This window comes from Triticum urartu, chromosome 6, assembly GCF_003073215.2.
Source record: "Triticum urartu cultivar G1812 chromosome 6, Tu2.1, whole genome shotgun sequence".
NCBI lineage: Eukaryota > Viridiplantae > Streptophyta > Magnoliopsida > Poales > Poaceae > Triticum > Triticum urartu.
In genome coordinates this window covers 8,703,550-8,723,083 of record NC_053027.1, presented here as the reverse complement: position 1 = coordinate 8,723,083, position 19,534 = coordinate 8,703,550, and the positions used below count along the sequence as shown (strand labels likewise).

Genomic DNA, 19,534 nt, shown 5'->3' with positions numbered 1-19,534 from the left:
ATCAGCTTGGCAGTCTCCAAAGCACTCACTCTTCCATACTGTCCTTTGCTCAGATGGCCACATATGATATTCTTCGCTTGAGAGTCGAGTTGCTTGAATCTCTTCACGTCGATAGCGTTCAGTGAGGGTGAGACAGAAGAAACACCATTTTCCACAACATACCAGAGATCGTTATCAATTGCCTCAAGATGCATTCGCATCTTATTCTTTCAGTAGGGGTAGTCCGTCCCGTTGAAGGTATGACACCCAGCAGAGACCTTGATCATACCTGCGGTCGACATAACTAAAACTCCAGGCGGTTAAACCAAAATCACACAGAACAAGGGAGTACCTTGCTCTGATACCAATTGAAAGTGCGTTATATCGACTAGAGGGGGGTGAATAGGCGATTTTTATGAATTCTTCACTGAGGAATTTGCTAGTGAGGAAATTCCTTAGCGAAGAACTACTTGCAGCGGAATAAGTACTCGGAAGTAAACATAACAGAAGACAAGCATAGTCATCATGATGAAATGAAGACAAGCACAGAGTACAGAAAGCGTAATCACAGGATAACACATGATGAAGACAAACAGACTGAAGAAATTGAACTGAGAAAATTGAGAAAGTCTTCAGTCAAAGTCTTCAAACACAGATATGACAAGCACACAACACAATACCGAGGAAATGAAAGAGCTGAGGATATAGAACTAGTTGGCTTGGTGAAGACAATAATTTGGTAGACCAATTCCAACTGCTGTCTCAGTTGTACATCTGGTTGGAGCAGCTAGGTATTTAAACCCGAGGACACATAGTCCTCACTATATTCTCCTTGAGCTAAGGTCACACAGACCTCGCCCAATCACTCATGGTAAGTCTTCAGGTGACTTCCGAACCTTCACAAACTCGGTCACTCAGTGATCCACAATTCCTCTTAGATGCTCTAGACCATGACGCCTAACCGTCTGAAAGAAGCACAATCTTCAAAGGTAACAAGCGTCGGATCCATGCAGGATCAATCTCTTCAGTGATACTCAATCACTTTGGGTTTGTAGGTGTTTGGGTTTGGGTTTTCCTCACTTGATGATTTTCGCTCAAAGTCCTTGGAGGATGGGATGCTCTCAAATGACAAGTGTCAGTTTCTCTCAGAGCAGCCAACCAGCTAGTGGTTGTAGGGGGGCGGCTATTTATAGCCTAGGGAGCAGCCCGACATGATAAGACATAAATGCCCTTCAATGATATGACCGTTAGGTGGATAATATATTTTGGGACAGCTGGCGCGTAGCACAACAATGGTCGGAAATTTGAGGCTCAAATTCCTCAGGGCTATCATGTTCCTCACAGTGTAGGCAATCCGCATTGGCGAATTCCTAACTCCTCAGTCAGAACAAATTCTTTAGAGACCAGAAGAACTTCATCTCTGTCACTGAGGAAATTGACTGAACTGTATGAGATTTCCAATGGCTTCACTCGAAGGGATTGGTAGGTGTAGGATTTTGAGTTGAGCATCACATGAAAATTTTTCCTTAGTATTTCCTCGACCCCCTTTAACAGTACGATGTTTCCTATGACTCAAGAAAGAGAAAATGAAACTACGAAAACAAAAGTCTTCACGCTTCATGTTCCTCGAATGAATACCAAGTCTTTAAGATCACACCAATTTCTTCACTTTCAAAGTCTTCAGAAAGTCTTCAGAATACCAAAGTCTTTAGTCGAAGAACTTCATTTTTAGGGGCCGACTTTCTCTGTAAATATCAAACTCCTTATAGACTTATAGACCTGTGTACACTCACAAATGCATTAGTCCCTTAACCTATAAGTCTTCAATACACCAAAATCACTAAGGGGCACTAGATGCACTTACAGACAACAGGGAGGAGGTCCCGGTACCTCGGTCTAGTCCTTGCAGGGCCGATGTTGTGGCAGATGGCGACGCTTCATCTTTGAGCTAGTCTTACGGACTCCGATCCTCCTCAATTTTTCTATCGGGGTGGATTCAGCGGAGCTCTGGCATATTCTTGTTGTCTACTTGGGGCGGTGAGGTTAGGGTTTCATGCCATGAGTGCAGGACGACGAGTTTTTTTGTGTCAGTTGAGATCAGAGTTCAATAGTGACGACTGTGGCTCTGGAGTGATGACCCTTAGAGGCACATGCACGAAGACTTTTTTGACTTATCATCGATAGGGTCAGTCTGCTTCGGTAAGAGATTGGCGATAGCGGTGCATCAGCGGCTCGTCCTAACAGTGCAGTGGTCGTTCAGTGGCCGAGAGGCCTCAACGTAATTTTTATTATGTTTGGGGTGCTTTGTTCTTGTCGTGAACCTTTATAATAGATAAAAGTCATTTTAAATATTTGGTTACAAAATGCAATAATCAGAAAATCATTTATTAAAACTGCACACTCGAACATAAGAAAAACACCTTCTTCTTTGTGTCGCCACTCCCGTGAATTTTTTGGAAGAGGAACATTCAAAAATTCGATACATATGAACCTATCTTTTGAACTTTGCAAATATCATACTTTTAAGTTTTAGAGTACTAAAATGCAAATGTGATATTCTGATGCAATCAATTTAAAAGAAATGAGAATACTTAAATCTACAATTAAATTCTTGTTTTTTAAAAAGAGGAATGGGATGAATTTAAAAAAAAAATTGACAGGAAGACCTCCGGCCAGGCTAGCTTTATTCAAAAATCAAATAGCACTTACATCATCTGCTAAAATCTTAAAAATAAAACCAGGGGATGCCTCCAACCATAGTGCAGGAGGATTTTCACTTCCCCATTTAGCTAGCTCGTGAGCAACTATGTTTGATTCCCTACTACAATACTCAATAGTAACCTTCATGATATCCCGAAGACAATTTCAACAATCCTGCAACACCGGCGCCGCCACCATTGAATGCCCTTCGTTTGAGTTTAGTGCTTGTACCACAGTGGAGTTATGTAATCTCACCAGCAAGTTATTGCATCCACTTATTTGTGCAAGTTTGAAGCCTTCAACCAACGCCACAGCTTCAGCAGAGACTACATCTGCTACATGTTCAAGCTTTGCAGTAGAAGCAGAGATAAAGTTTCCATGGCAGTCCCGAATGACTGCTCCACATGACCCAGAATAATCACCAACCGAAAAGGATGCATCAACATTTAGAACCTGCTGTCCCGCCAAGACAACAGGCCACCTGTTAATCTTTTGTACTGGACTCGCTTTCCCTGCAGCTTGAACATAATTCAGCGTGGGCACAATGATAGTAGGAGCTGTTCGAGTTGGATTTTAGTAGCGATGGAAATATCTTTCAGAAAGAAATGAAAAAAAAAGGTGTCCTCTAATCTTGTCTAATTTTACACATGGTAATATCGATCATATCCATTTTCCACCACCACTTTGTGGGTCAAGGGATGCATGTTTTGCCTAAGCACCTCTCAAGTAGAGTAGATTTTTGTATGAATTCCATTTAAGAGCGAGTAACTTTCAATTCAAAATTTTGCGCGGGGAAATATTGGATATCTACACATTGGCGCCGAATTTGCACTAGAGCAGGGCCAAATATCATTTGCTACAAACAAAATCGACACCTCCCTAATCCGACTTGGAGACGAACACCGGAACGCCATCATGATCGAAAATGGAAGGTGTTGCGGCTCTTACCTTGCTTACGATCGACTCGTTGGAGTCGGATCCGTTTTCATCTGTGATCTCTAATCTATATATGCATACATCGCTTTGCCCTGCTGCTCAATCGATCAGAATGACAGAATCAGATCAGGCACAAACAAGAAACAATCAGCACCATGAGCGATGGCGACTGCCCTGCTGACTGCGGCGACGGCGACTGTTTTGTCTGCTGCTGCTGCGACGACGGCTCTCGGGGCCACACTCCCCACCGCTGCCTCCTGATCATCCTCCTCCTCCTCCTCCTGGTTGCCATCCTCGTCGCGGACGGGGAGGACGAAGTCGCCGTCGAGGACGCCTCACTCGCCCGCCTGGCCCTCACCGGCCCCAACGGCACGACGCTCGTCTACGACATCTCCCTTGCCGTCGCTGTGCACAACCGAAACTGGGCCATGCACGCCAGGGTTGGCGCGCCGCTCGACGCGGACCTGCTCTTCGCCGGCGAGCGCTTCGCCAACGTCAGGATGCGGGGGAGCTCGCACGGGAACATCCGGCCATTGAAGAAGGAGGTGTACAACGTCGCGGCGTCAGGCCAGAGCACTGCCCCGCTCGGAAGCGTTGGGGTGGCAGAGTTCGTGAAGGAGAGCGCGGCGGCAGGCGTGTTCCGGCTGCAGCTCAAGCTCACAGGGGAGGTCAAGTATCCGCCGCACGGCGACACGCTCACAGGCTGGAGGCCACCTGCCCGCTCGAGCTGCCTCTGTCGTCGCCGGCCAGGTTCAAGAAGATCAAGTGCGGCTAACCAATCATGCATGCATAGCTCTCCTCTCCGGTTCTGTCAGCCAGCCAACGCTAGGCATCGACCGGATCAATGCAGCCTATCCAGCGTGCTTCACTCTCTCCATTCTTGTTGTTGACTGATGCCTGCAACAAGTTGCAGTAGGTTTATGAGAAGATGTACGTATTTTTCATGTTTAAATGCAGTTGATCTCAATGGCAGTAATATGTGTAACAATTATTCTCAAAAAAAGAAAGAAATATGTGTGACATTGCTAATACAGGAGAGAGAAACTCAGGAGAGCAATTGATAGGAAAGCTTCTGCCCATCATAATTCAGGCCACACATTAAAGGACTGCTAATACAGCATCAGAGGGCGATCTGTGACAACAAAATGTAAATCACATCTCAACCAGGCCTACAACATATTTCTTCAATATGACTCCTAAATTATTAATCTGTATTGTAAATTATTAAATTGTAAATAGCTTAACTCCTAAATTTTTAAAGATCCAGAATTTTGCAGGGAAGAAGCAACAAGATACAATTTCTTTGTCATCTCATAGGCTAACAAATTGCGAGGGGGAGTATTGGGTTATGAACCACATCCATGCCTGAATGAAAACACGAGTTCTGAAGCACAGAAACCATGGAAGCAAAAGATAGCATGCACAAAAAACTGAAAGATATGCAGAATAGGTCTAGCAATCTTGCTCTCATGATAGAAAATTTTATATACCTGATAATTTATCACATCGAGTAATATATCCCATCTTGGGAGTGTGTGAAAAAAAATATAGTATAATATCCAGCATTAGCATGTCCTTTCATAACGGTCAGTAGTAGAAGCTCGGCATAGTTCTCAAGGTATATTTCTCAACACTAAAAAATAAATCACATGCAATGGAAGTCAGTTTGCATTTATTAATTCCTAAGAGCATCTCCAGCCACGCCCCCAACAGCACCCCCCCCCCCCCCCCCCCCCCCCCCCCCCCCCCCCCCCCCCCCCCCCCCCCCCCCCCCCCCCCGCGATATTTTAGCACCGGCGGGCGGAAATCGGCCAGTCCCACCCCCAGGATCTCATTTAGCGTTGGTTTGGGCCAAAATAACAGCCGACGCACCCAAGCCGAACCCAACCGCCCGGGGGTCACCAGCAGAAGCGAAAAGGGGCATGGGGCCGCTCTGTCGGCGAGAGGAGGGCATTTTCCCGCCGTTTCCTCCCGCTTTCCTCCCTCGGCTTTCCTCTCATTCTCCATTCCTCCCGCCAATCTCCTCCTTCCCTCCCAGCCGGCCGACATGCCGCCGAAGAACTACGTGGTCCCCCGCGCCGTGACGGATGCCACCGCCGCCGTCGCCCAGCCGAAGCAGAGGGCGCCGTCGTCCAAGCCCCCAGGCATGTCTAACGCCGACTTGAGGGCGGAAGTTCAGCATCGGAAGGCTGTCACCACCGACCGACAGAACAAGGCCAACGCCAAGAAGGCCCGGGATAGCGCGGCACTCGTGGCTGCGGCGGTGGCGGAGCAGTCGGAGCGCTCGACCGAACAAGCCGAGGTGGCTCGCGCGGGGATGATGAATCCACCTGGCGGCCATGGCCCGTATGCGCCCTGGAGCGGGCAAAGCGCCGGGTCTCCGGCCGGCTTCTCATCGTCGCCACAACCTTGGGGCTGCACGCCGTTGCCTGGCTACGCCGACGGTGACGCCGGGCTCTCCCTTTTCGTTTCGGCTTGTGCGTGCCCGCCGACTGTTGTTTCTTAACACAGCTGGTGCGGATGTTCGCCACGTTTCACCAGAACAGTAGCGACCAAGATTTCAAGTATCTCCACGTCTTCAATCTTGCTCTCATGACAGAAAAATTTATATACCTGATAATTCATCACATTGAGTAATACAGTATATCCCATCTTGGGAGTGTATGGAAAAAATATAGTATAATATCCAGCATTAGCATGTTCTTTCAGAACGGTCAGTAGTAGAAGCTCGGCATAGTTCTGAAGATATATTTTTCAACACTAAAAAATAAATCCCATACAATGGAAGCCAGTTTGCATTTGTTAATGCCTAAAGTAACTCTGGTTTGATATAGCATAGACTACAAATGTTAATGTAACACCTGAGATCAATCTAGGTAGAATGGATACCACGCTAAACCGAGAGTACATACTCTAGCCATTTGCTGGGCATAAATAATGACATAACGATAATGTAGATTTATTCACTGAAAGAAAGATTGAGTATTGCATTGCAAACTACAATGGACATCGAGAACATAGAGATACAGAGTGTGCAAATGTACACTTCAATGATACTTGAAGCATTTGCTGAATACAAAACAGCACGTTCTTGCCGTATTAGCATTAATGATCAACTTTGTTGTAAGATTCTTGTTTATTTTGCAGCTCTGATTCGAGTAAAACAAACATGGCTACAACATTTAAGCAGTTACTATAGATATCTTCACTTGGTGGCTGAAAGATTCGGAGTTAACTAATCAGATCTGATTCTGATTCAGAATTACTAGAAAGTTGGTTTACTGAAATTGCAAAATTCAAAAGGACAAAAGTAGGAGCTTCTTCACGCAAGGCGTCAAGTCCACAAATACCTTCAGAATCACATATATGGATAGCAGAGTCAGAGCGCCCTGCTTCGTCGATCTCCTGGAAGAACAAGAAGGGAACACCATGCATCTGCATCCAGTTTCAGCACATCTTCTGAAAGAAAGAACGCGCCATCTACATTCAGTAAATCAGTATGCTCCTATAATTCCACAAGCTAGGCACCAGATAAGGGACACACAACAGATGTTCATTTCAAATCAGATCTCTTTGCGATTAATAGCATGGACCCATCTCCTTTGTGTTATTGCAAGCACACAGCTGAGGTCTCATTTCTTCCAACTTCTAAAGCCTAAAATCAGGAACAGACAAATATGCACATCCTCACCACATCTTGTGTCTTAATTTGAGGTACACAGCATGTATACTATTCCTATGTTCTAAGTTCTGCAAGATTCTATAATTATGCAATATCTAGACTTAGATTTAACTAAATAGGCGACGAAGAGATGACATTTGGTATAAATGAGAAAATTAGTGGGATAATCTCTTAGATGAGGTGACAGTCTTCATTCTTTCAGAGCCGAAAAAAATGAAACGTGGTAAAAAGAAGTGTTCATTCTCTTTTCTCCAATGCCAGCATACACGTCTTTAAAGAGATCATAGCTGACACAACAAAACAAAATATAGAAGAGTATTCCAAAAAAAAAGCAAATAGTGATATGGAATACAGATGCCTAAGCATCCATGTACATAGTGCTAATATGGAATAAAATCAGTAGTAAAAAGGTATGACAGATAAATGACATAACGAGTTTTAAGATTAACTCAACAAAAGTTCTGTTATATGAAATGCCCTCTGCTTTTCAGAAATTTGCCTCTGGAGCACAAATACCAGGGCCTCCAAAATGCCCGTTACATAGTTCTACAAGGATAAGTCAATAACAAAAATGCTACTAGCCAACTAATGCACTATTCAGTTCTGACATCAGAAGCCATATGAGAAATATCAACCAGTAGCCCATCAATCAAAGAATATAAGGGGAAAAACTGAATAAAACTACTGAGTAGTACACAATGACTTGCTTTCACAACAGTTTTATAAGCAAAGCTACTGTTGGATGAACGAAGATTTTCATCTTAGAAGAACTAGAGCAAGCAACCAACATACTAGATCCAAACTGCATCCTTGGGAGTGACAAACATACTTTCATCCGGAGAAAATTTAGAAGTCCATGTCATCTTTGGCAAAAATGAGAACCTTCTTTCATGAAAAGATAGATTGAGGTGCACATGAAAATGCTATGGTCATTTGAGAACATAAAGATACTTGAAAGTATTTGCAGAATGTCCTGCTCTCACTCTCTTTAATTCCATTAGTTCTTAGAGAGACTTTTTTAGCTCCATGAAACCACTGCTCAACCCTTGGACGTCATCTGTTTCAAACATAATGTTGTGGGGATGTGTCAGAGAGTGCTTAGTACTTTGTATTGCTTTTTCTGACATGGCTCCTATCTCGAGGTGGAAATGAAGGCTATCCGTGGCTGGAACAGCCGTTCCATGGTTTTCACAAAGATTACTGTAAATCCAATATATATGTCAATGCGACCTTAAGAGTGCACAAGCTAGTAGTACGATGCTTTCTTCTCTAATTGAATGTCATAATGAGCATACCAATACTCTCAAATCAAATTACCAATTTCATCCTAGACTAGCATCATCAAATCAGCATGTAACAAACATACAATAGATTATCAATAGCAGACAACTACAATTGAGTTAGGCCAAGAACACCAAATCAGGAATGAATAGCATAACACAGAATGTAAAAAATTTGTTGTGCCGTACTGTAACCAATTTTCATGTAAATTTGAATCTAGTCGGCACTTCCCCTCTGCAAGCGGCATCATAGTCTTCAGCAAGGTATGGTGCAACTTCCTTGTGAGGGCATATGTACTTCTCCACGAATACTTTCTCCATCACAATGAATACAGTATAGTAGCTCCGGTTGTGATCCAGCAGTCCATTTTCCTTAAGAAACTTTACAACATAGTACCGGGGTATGATCCGGCCCTCCAGGCTGTACGTGAGCAATGCCGGATGATGAGCAATGTATGCTGGCTCAAACCCAACCTCAGAGATTAGGAACTCTGACTTGCTCTCCAGCATCTGGTTAGACCTCATCAACACAGGCGGAAGCTTGGACAAAGCAATGCCCACCTCGGCATCCGACCACTTGAACGTTTTCTTCAAGTGCTCCACTTTGGTGGTGATTTTCTCCTCGCTGAGGAATGCAACAGCTTGTAGAGCATGCTTGAACATCCGAGATCCACGGGGTACACCAAGACCTTCGATGCACGCCATTGCTGTCCGGATGCGTTCCGTGCTGATGCTGAGCGGCGATGGTGTAGGTATGCAGAGCCTGGCAATATCACAAGCACCTAGCCCGCACTCGCGCAGGAAGGCGACATTGGGCTTGACCACCCGCTCGAGGTTGGACGAGAGAATGGAGCCACCTGCTCGAGGTAGGGCTCGAAGGAGGTTCTCGGTGGAGCCGAAGAGGGGCAATAAGTACTCCAGCGTGGAGACGATGGATCTGCAGCGGAAAGTGACACTGGGGAGCGAGACGAGGCGCGCGATCTGAGAACGCGAGAGACCGAGGCCGGTGAGCTCCGCGACATTGGGTGCCAGGGTTTTCTCCACTTTGGCACAGAGGAACAGCGGGTCCCTGGCGACGAGGGCGGCGACATCGGCGCCGGAGAGGCCGAGGCCGGCGAGGAAGGCGAGGACGGCGTCGGGCTTGGAAGGGGACTTGAGGTGGGAGAGCTTGGCGGAGGCCTTGAGGGCCTGCGGTCGGGTGAGGCCGCAGGTGGCGACGAGGTACTCCTCCACCGCGAAGCTAGGGTTCGGGGAGACGGCGGGCGCGGCGGCGGAGAAGAGGCGGCTGAGGTGGGAGATGGGAGAGGCGGGGGAAGACGAGAGAAGCTGGGAGAGGACGGTGTGGCGGAGGCGGAGGCGGAGCATGGCGGCGCCGCCGCGGAGGAGGAGATTGACGGGGCGGCGGCGGCGGCGGCGAGGGAATGGGGATAGCTCGATGGGCGGTGGTGGAGTGAAAAGCAGATGAAGTGCGTGGGCGTTGAGGTTCAACCCAACCCAAGTGGCCCCCACTCGTCAGTCTCATGCTGCTATCTAAAAATGCGTTAGAGCGACTCTTGGCGTGAATAAAAATCCTTTTTGCAACTTTCATGCAATTCCCAACATGAAGAAGTTTATAAAACCATGTATTGTCATCAACCATGGAAAAATGCATAAAGATTAATTTTTTAGACGCTCTTGCTTCATTTTTCTTTTCGACGGCATGCAAGAGAACTATGGCCAACTACCGATACCCTACTTTTTCAATATAGCTAGACGTATACCCCGCGCGTTGCTGCATGAATCGCTAATAAATATTTGATGTTTAAAAACATGATCTTTTATGAAAACATATGTGAACTCTTCTTTTGATTCCTTATCTTAAAAGCTTATCATCAAGGTGATCACGAAAACAACAGCGACAAGTAAAGACAATAGACATCTCATCCCTTTGCAAAACCTAAAACAACGATAGCAATCATTGTTCCGCGTTCCATAAAAAACATAGCTTGCACTAAAAATATAAAATATGAGTTCACTCATAATTAAAAAAATCTGTAAAAAAGGTCACATATAAATCATGAGAGTCACTCTTGAGTCTTCTCACTAAAACAATTTTGTGTGTCGTACGACAATTTCTATTATGTTGCCATTCACGACAGTATACCTAGGCACCTATGATTTTTTTTCGTTTGGCTTCTCTGATCTGAAACTCCACATGCTTTTGCGTTATATGAAGGTTAGTTCCATTTCGAAAAAAATAATAGTCTGATCATGAACTACTTTGTGTACAGTGGAATTGAATTAAGATTAGAAGGCTGAAATGTCATCTGTCGAACCCAACTTGCATAAATTTTGAATCCATCAACAAATTTTTAAAAACAGGAATATTTTTTGAAATCCTGAACAAAATTTTAAAAATAGGAACATTTTTTAAAATTCTAAACATATTTCAAAGCAACAAACATATTTTGAATTTGTCAACAAATTTTAAAAACAGAACATTTTTTGAAATTCCAAATCTAATTTTGGAAACAAGAACATTTCATAAAATTCTGAACCAAATTTTGAAGCCGCGGACATACTTTGAATTCGTGAACAAAATTTGGAAAATAGGATTTATTTTCTGAAATTCCGAAGAAAATTTTGAAACCACAAACATTTTTTAAATTCTTAAACATTTTAACATGAACATGTTTTGACATTCCTGTTTTTTTATTTCTGAATAAATTTTGAAAACATGAACATTTTTTAAATCCCGAACGAATTAGAAACCACAAATTTTTTTTGAAATTCCCAAAAGGTTTTGAAACTTTGGACAAATTTTGCGAAAAGGGAACATTATTAAAATTCTAAGAAAAATTTAAAAAATTGTATGGACGGCAATTCGGCCTACAATAGTATGGCGCTAAGTGTTGGCTGACTAAAAGGCAACATGTTCAACAGTTAGATGTAGTAGAGATGCGCATGTTGAAATGGGCGTGGGGCCATAGAAGGAAGGATTAATCCGGAATGATGATACACGGGACAGAGTTGGGGTGCACCGATCGAAGAGAAGCTTGTCCTACATCATCTGAAATGGTTTAGGCATATTCAGTGCAGGCCTCTACATGCTCCGATGCATAGCGGATGGCTAAAGAACATTGATAGTGTCAAAAGTGGTCGGGTAGACCAAACTTGACATAGAAGTCCATAAAGAGAGATTTGAAGGGCTGGAATATCACCACAGAACTAGTCATGGACAGAGGGTGCTTGAAAACTAACTATCCATGTGTCAGAACCATGAGTTGGTTGCAAGATCTTATGGGTTTCGGCTCTAACCTGCCCTAACTTGTTTTTGAGACTAAAGGCTTTGTTGTTGCGTTGAGCAAATTTTAAAAAATGGAAACATTTTTTGAAACTCCAAACAATATTTAAATTTTCCAAATAGTTTTTTGTAAGAAAAATAAACTTGAAAAGTTGAAAAAAGAAAACAAAAATAAAAACGAAAATGAAAAGAAAGAGAAAATGTTATGAAAACAAAAAAAGAACATTGAAGTAGAAAATGAAAAAGGAAAGAAATAGAAAAAAGGAAAAATGGTTAAATAATGTTTTAGAAGGTTCCCAAAACCTGACAAAAACCTTCTAGAAGGATCCCAAAACCAGGCTGGAAAAGCTATGAGCTCAAATGGGCTGGCCCAATCGCTCCATAAATAGACCTTCCCCTGTGCGAATGTATGACATTTTGACACAAAATGTGCACAATAGGGAATTCCATCTTTCTCTCTGTAACTCACCTCCACAACGATTTGGTTTAGGGGGCTGTTTGGATCGTGGCCTTGAGACGCCATGCCGAAAAATTGGTGGTTGACTCAACATTGGTTGCTCGTTTGGATGAAAGGCCAACTTTTTGGTATGCCCACATCTCCACAGCGGTCCAGTTCAATTCCCAGCCAGTTTTTTGGCAAGGCGTGGGTTGGCAAATCGTGCGCCAATTTTTTGGCATGCCCACAATTGGCAGGGCGGGCGGCGGCACAAACCAAACAACCCCTAGGTCTTCCTCTCAATTCCCTAATAACGCTCAGCCCCTTTTCGATTGACCCATCAAGGTTTCATCTGCCAAATGCCGCCGGACGCTAGCATGCAATGCTGGCAACTCACCTGCTGCACCCAATTTGCACACTACCGTTGATGCGGCCCTTCTCGCATTGCACACAATTGCAAAGGCCAAAGGCGACAACCGCCAATGAGCTAAACGTTGGTGTTGCCGAGGGAATGAAGAAACAAGAACTGTATGTTTGAATGCAAGTCAAGAAAATTGATTTAGAGAGAAGAGACTAAAGGAGCAAGCATGGTATGTTCCAATTCAACTAAAGAAAATTGATTTGAAGAAGGGACTGAAGGTGCAAGCACAATATGTTTTGAATTTAACTAACAAAAAATGATTTGGAGAAGAGACTGTGCAAGCATGACATGTTTCAAATTCAACTAAAGAAAATTGAGGGAGTGTGAAAGCACGACATGTTTCGAATTCAGCTAAAGAAAATTGATTCGGAGAAGTTCTCATGGCGTGTAAAATTCTGTTGCCATGTTAACTTAAGTTAGATCATCATATGCTAACTCAGTTAGGCATTTAATCGATTGCCATGGGGGTTAACCTGTTGTGTATATCAATTAAAGAAAGCTGATTCACATGTTAACTCGGTCAGCCATATCCTGTTTAAGTAACAAATATATTTTATTTTTGTTTCAGGTAACGATTCAAAGAAGTAATAATGATTTCATTATGTCCACAAGTTGTGAGTCGCACATGTTTTAGTTTATATCGTTAGTTGCATCTGTTTCATGCATATTTTTTTTTGCTTTTAGTTTTAAGTTTGAAATTGCCCCCCTGGTTACTTGTCATGCTCCGCCAGTGTGCATGTGGGCCAGCGAAACAATGAGTGAGTTATAACAAGCTGAGCTGGAAGTATTGTAGATTGTAATGTAATCAATCAGATTGTAGTTTCCTTCTGGCATTTTTGATAGAGCAAACACAAAATTGTACTTGTCCTTTACTCATCCTCTGTAGAGCTCTCATAAGTAAAGCCAGAAGCTACAAATCCAGTCATTCTAGCCACTTCACATGCTATCACTTCATTGCCAACACCATTCCAGGAAACAGAAAGTCAATGTCGAAAAAAGCATTGCATACGATAGGAATAGGATGTAAAGATGCTAGACTAACTTCACTGACATAATCGGTATATGGGCGATTTATGCCACCTATTGATGAAACAATGATATTGAGCAGTACCCTAGGGTTCAGGTGGCAAATAAACAGACTCAAAAGCCCACACGATTGATGTATTCAAGTGTTTATGCTCATGTAAAAGTTCATCTTCTTTGTCGGGAACAAACTGGTGGAGATATTTTCATGCCTAAGAGATTATAATTGAGGAAAACAAGAGGAGCGACTGCAACATAACAATAATTTGTCCAATGATATTTTTAAAGGCCAGCAAGGCACACATCATCTGACTGCTATGTAAAACATCATGCATACACAACCATTGGACCAACATTTCCACCAGTCAAAAGTTTTCATTCAAAATTAACTAACTACTATGCATTTTATCCGGATTAGCAATGCAGAATATATATATAACAGAGCAGAGCCAAGGAGCATTTTCAAGTTCCATATTTCAAGATAATCTCTAGAGTATGTAAGCCATCACAGCAAGCACACATTTGGAGGTCATAACTAGAAGGAAGGATGTAAAAAGGAATATTCTGAACAAAAAATTAGTGAGCTTATGCAATGAAGATCTGAAAAAGGGATATAAGTACTATTTTGATAGAATAATGTTTTATCTTCGCATGATAAAAGGCTATAATAGCTAAACCTCATCATTCTGCTTGTCCTTAGCTAAATTTGTTAATTAGAATGGAAGAAGAATCATTATCATATCATAAGGAAATCATTCATTTTACACTAATAAAGTCCATAGTTTGCAGAAGAAATCTCACAGGACAATGCTGTTTTTTTCCTTTTAGCTCAACAGGGAAAACAGAAGCCTGAGAGTACATCATTTCCAAGCCATCGCCCTAGAGAAACCTGACACTGAAGTGTGCCCCAAAGCGAGGCCAGTCTTGTGCCTCATTTAGGCAGCCTGCACCTGAAACCAATATCAGCAAATCTTCTCCTACTAGAAAGAAAGCAACGTCTAAATTCATTAACTTGAAGACTTTGAGTTTGGGTGGATTAGATTCAAACAATATTTTGTTCGACAAGTACAACCTATGTGTGACATGTCTTCTCTAGTTGGCATGCAGAATGAATAGACACACGGTCGGTGGTAGCCAAGCTTTTAAAATAACCGGCAACTGCTACCTGAAAGAATAAATGGGATCAGGTAATCACCAGAACTGAGTCTAATGAAAGAATTATGACTATGACGGGTATCTTCCTCTTTGTTTCAGACAGTGCAAACAGGTCACAGAGAGCCCCAGAAAGAGCAATTGTCATCTAAAGACGTTGATGCTACTGATGAGCCCTTTAAGGCAAAGCTGTATATAGATTGTACGTACAAAGGAGGCAAGGATCAAGCCCTCTGGAATTCGACTGATATGCTGTACCATGCGTGTAACAGAATTAAACCTAGTCATGCTACAAGAACCATTATCACCTCCTGTGCTTCCCAGGTCTTATGAAGAGCGAATAGCCCTATCACCTCAACCATAACATGTGTTTGTGTGCAAACAGGAACGGCACAAATCAAAGAAAGAATTCTGTCCTAGTATGTGTGGGTTTTCCTTGCGGGATTGGAGGTTGGAAACACAAATATATTCATGTACTCTCATCTTGAGGGATTGGAGGCGATGCTTTCATGTCTACTTAACGACAAACATCATAACATCAACACCAAGGTGTTCATGAATTAAACTATCAATTCATTAGGCATTAGCAACGACCAAACCAGCATGTGGAAGACATACTACAGCAGAAAACTAATATCTATTTAGGCAGAATACACTAATGTGAATTGCCAGCTTACTAGGAATAGTGAAAACTCTGTCATGACATACACAGTTACCAATTTCCATAGCCCTTCCTTGCTTCATGTAAATCTGAATCTAGCCGGCAATTCCCCTCTGCAAGCCGCTACATAGTCTTCAGCAAGGTATGGTGCAGCGTCCTTGTGAGGGCATATGAACTTCTCCATGAATACCTTCTCAGTCATCTTAACTGCATAATAGTAATCTCGACCATGATCTAGCAATCCATTTTCCTTAAGAAAAGTTACAACGCAGTATCGGGGCCTTAGCCTCCCCTCCAGGCTGTACGCGAGCATTAGCGGGTGATGAGCAATGTATGCCGGTTCCAACCCCAAATCAGAGATCAGGAACTCTGACCTTCTCTGCAGAAACTCCTTAGTCCTATTCAGCACCGTTGGATACTTAGAAACAGCCATGCCTACCTCAGCATCCGTCCACCTGAAGGTGTTCTTCAAGTACTTCACCCTGGCTGCGATCTTGTCCTCGCTGAGAAATGCAACAGCGTGCAGCGCATGCCTGAACATCCTAGAGGCACGGGGCACACCTATGTTTTCAGCGCATTCCACCATCGCCTGGACACGCTCGGGGTTGGCGGCGAGAAGCCATGGTTGACTGATGCATAGCTTGGCAATATCACAGGCACCTAGCCCGCACTCCCGCAGCAACGCGACGTTGGGCTTGACCACATCATCGAGGTCAGCCGAGTGAAGGTAGAAGTTCCTCTTGAGGGCTCGGAGGAGATTCTCAAAGGACCCAAAGAGAGGCATGTAGTACTGCAGCTTGGAGACGATGGATCTATAGCGGAAGCTGTAACGGGCGAGCGAGACGAGGCGTGCGATCTCAGGACGCGAGAGGCCGAGGCCGGTGAGCCCGACGACGACGGGGGCCAGGGTTCTCTCGACGCCGGCGCAGAGGAACTTGGGGTCCTTGGCAACGAGAGCTGCGACATCGGCGTCGGAGAGGCCGAGGCCGGCGAGGAAGGCGAGCACGGCGTCGGGATTGGCGGGGGACTTGAGGTGGGAGAGCTTGGCGGAGGCCTTGAGGGCCTGGGGTCGGGTGAGGCCGCAGGTGGAGACGAGGTACTCCTCCACGGCGAAGCTAGGGTTTGGGGAGATGGCGGGCGCGGCGGCGGAGATGAGGCAGTGGAGAGGGGATACGGGAGAGGCGGAGAGAGACGAGAGGACCTGGGCGAGGACGCCGCGACGGAGCCGGAGCATGGCGGCGCCGGCGGCGCCGGCGGCGAGGGGATGGTGCGAGACGGAGAGAGTGGTGAGGGTTCGCGTTGGTGCTGCGGTGTTGCTCCACCGTTGAGGAGCCTTAGATGGGCTGGGCTGGGCCGAGTTAGGCTAAAGAGACACATTTGGATCCGCTCAAATGCCCTAAACAAAAAAGAAGAACCACCCCGGGAAAACAACTCAACCAAGTGCCAAGCAGCGGCTGTTCCCGATGATTGATTCATTATCACACGAAGCATTTGTTAAGCTTTCGGTCACTTATGGGCCATATGATGGACGCGGAGGAAAGTGGTACACAAAGAGGTTTTTCAAAGTCCTTCGGCCACTCACGAGTTCATTAAAATATTCATATCAAAACTGAAGATGACAACAGAGAAGGAGACAAGAAGCGCCGGCTGAGATTAGAAGAACAACAAGGACACATTTGGGCTAATTTTGAACTTCTTAATTTGGCTCTCCTAGCTAAACATGCATGGCGTATTCTTCAATCCAGAATCAACAAGTGCAAGAATTTTAAAAGCTGTATATTTTCCTATGTGCTCTGTTTTGATTGCAAAATTGGGTAATTATCCAAGCCAGATTACGGAAAAATCCATGTCGATGCAAGCGTGGCAAAGTCTAAGTTGAGAGGAGAGGCATGTGCAATGTGCAGAGATGATGATGGACAATATTCGGGCAACTCCTCTCTGGTTATCCGAGGAATCATCGATGTAGCCACACTCGAGGCGATGGCATGCAGAGAAGTTTTGGCTCTGGCAGAATACTTGATGATTCAAAATGTTATAATTGCCTCCGATTCAAAGCAGGTGGTGAATGGCATTGAAAGAGGGTCTAGTAGCACTTATAGTTGTATCATTAGCGAGATTAAGCAGCGAGCTAGTTTAATTAATTATAGGTTTATTTTTTAAGGCGGACATCAAACACCGATGCAGATAGTTTGGTTAAGTTTTCAAACACTCTTAATTAGGGGTGACATCTATGGTTCATCCATCCCCATGATGTTTTTTGTATACCACTTCATGTGAACTATGATCAATAAAGCATAGCTATACTTCTTCTAAAAAAAGGGAAAACAAAGTGACTTCTTCTAAAAAAAGGGAAAACAAAGACTCATTTAGATGATCTTGCAAGCCCTCTGAAAGAAAATCAAGATGATCTTGAGTTTCTAAAAAGGGTCTTAGATGATGTTTAAGAAAAAAATTGATGATCATGTGTTTCTAAAGAAGAACCTTACATGATTGATCTTTTCTCCTACAAAAGCATGTTTTTTTCTTTCTCGTTGTGATTTCAAAAACATAAAAGGACCCTAATCACATGTCGTACCAGACGGAGATTGAGGGTCGATGTGGCCACAAAGTGGTAGGGATGCAAGCATCAAAGCCATATTTGAAACATGGTTTATACCTAGTTGTTACTAGTATGTATGGCGTGCGACATTTTTTCGGCGTCACTCTTCCAGCGGTCGTATGAAGATTTTAGAATGTGTTTTCGCAGCAAGGTCGACCTAATTGTGAATTTCATGCAATCAATGTCTAATAGTAGTTCCACCCATTGTGTCAACTGATAACATCCTGTCATGTTGCGTCTCTGATTACCATTTTTTTTAGAAGTTCAAACTCGAGAACCAAGGTCTGAAACAAATCATTTAGCAGACATATATTAACATGGAGTGGTATTCTGAATGTGAGAATGCAGATGCTGCCACAATGCCAGGGCAGGAACAAAGAAGCAACCAACCAAAATACTCCCTCCGTCCGGAAATACTTGTGGGAAAAATAGATGTATCTAGACGTATTTTAGTTCTAGATGCATCCATTTTTACCTATTTATGTGACGAATAATTTTGGACGGAGGGAGTATCTTTTTCAGGGAAGTGGTGGTGGACAATCAGACCTCAGCTCAAGCAGCAGCTGCAAAGAATCTACCACATGAACCTGCTCATTCAGATTCTGGTTGACTGGGAAAATAACGCGTGCATATGCGACCAAGACCAAAAGAATGTATACTCTAGTTACATACCATCGTACAAGATTTTTGTAATGTACAAAGGAAGAACAATTTACGGAAATCACGACACATCTATCTATCTAGTATATATACTTGCAACAATGAAGGCAAGGTGCCGACAGTAGATAGAGTACCACCTCTGAATTATGCCCGGAAATTAGAACAGTTATCTCTATGGAGAACAGATGAAAATGATTAAATCATGGAAGAGAGATTGCTTGCTTAAGATACATTCCATTGCCTCGTATTTGTAACTCCACTAGTGCTACTAGTATTCTCAATAGAACCACAGTGTTTAGAAGCAAGAGAGAAAGAAATCAGCCATTCTTCCTCATCACCAAAATGTCACCCTAAAATTCGTCCTCTTATTTTATGTGTCGGATCTGCTCACACCACGTCTAGAGAAAAATATTGCACAAACAAATTCCAAAAATTAGAATGACACAATAGATTGTTAGATACTTCTACTAAATGTCCGCTTTACACTTGAGTTACCTGTATGAAAATATGCCCATTCTAATAGACTAAATTGGACATTTATGAAAATGACACAATAGCTTTTTGCTAAAAATCCTCTCATCACTGGTGTACTCTGAGATAAGAAAGCGATTTCTCAACATAATTAGTTAAGCCCGGTCCCGATGATCTGGAAACATAAGGGCATCTCCAGCCGTTCGGCCCCCTAGGGCGCCTAAATAGAGCGGCCTGGGGGCGTGCCGGCG

General features: G+C 43.6%; 2 protein-coding genes across 8 annotated transcripts; both read right to left on the bottom strand.

The window, feature by feature from the left end:
• Nucleotides 1-4,391: 4,391 nt before the first annotated feature.
• Nucleotides 4,392-10,076, bottom strand: LOC125515465. Its single transcript, XM_048680935.1, has 2 exons — nt 6,966-10,076; nt 4,392-4,512 (listed from the first exon to the last, which is right to left on the bottom strand). The coding sequence occupies exon 1, from the start codon at nt 9,940-9,942 to the stop codon at nt 8,779-8,781; it is 1,164 nt and encodes a 387-aa protein (XP_048536892.1). The 5' UTR covers nt 9,943-10,076; the 3' UTR covers nt 4,392-4,512; nt 6,966-8,778.
• A 4,265-nt stretch (nt 10,077-14,341) lies between these two features.
• LOC125514667 lies at nt 14,342-16,908 on the bottom strand. 7 transcript variants are annotated; one of them, XR_007286551.1, is made up of 3 exons: nt 15,601-16,908; nt 14,813-14,905; nt 14,342-14,690 (listed from the first exon to the last, which is right to left on the bottom strand). XR_007286551.1 is itself a non-coding variant. In XM_048680009.1 (2 exons), exon 1 carries the CDS (start codon nt 16,785-16,787, stop codon nt 15,633-15,635), a length of 1,155 nt encoding a protein of 384 aa, XP_048535966.1. In that variant the 5' UTR covers nt 16,788-16,908; the 3' UTR covers nt 14,342-14,684; nt 15,601-15,632. The 7 variants fall into 7 exon arrangements, 1 of the variants encoding a protein (XP_048535966.1); XR_007286552.1 differs by having other exon boundaries at nt 14,342-14,684; XR_007286550.1 differs by having other exon boundaries at nt 14,342-14,717; nt 15,570-16,907.
• Between the last annotated feature and the right edge of the window lie 2,626 nt (nt 16,909-19,534).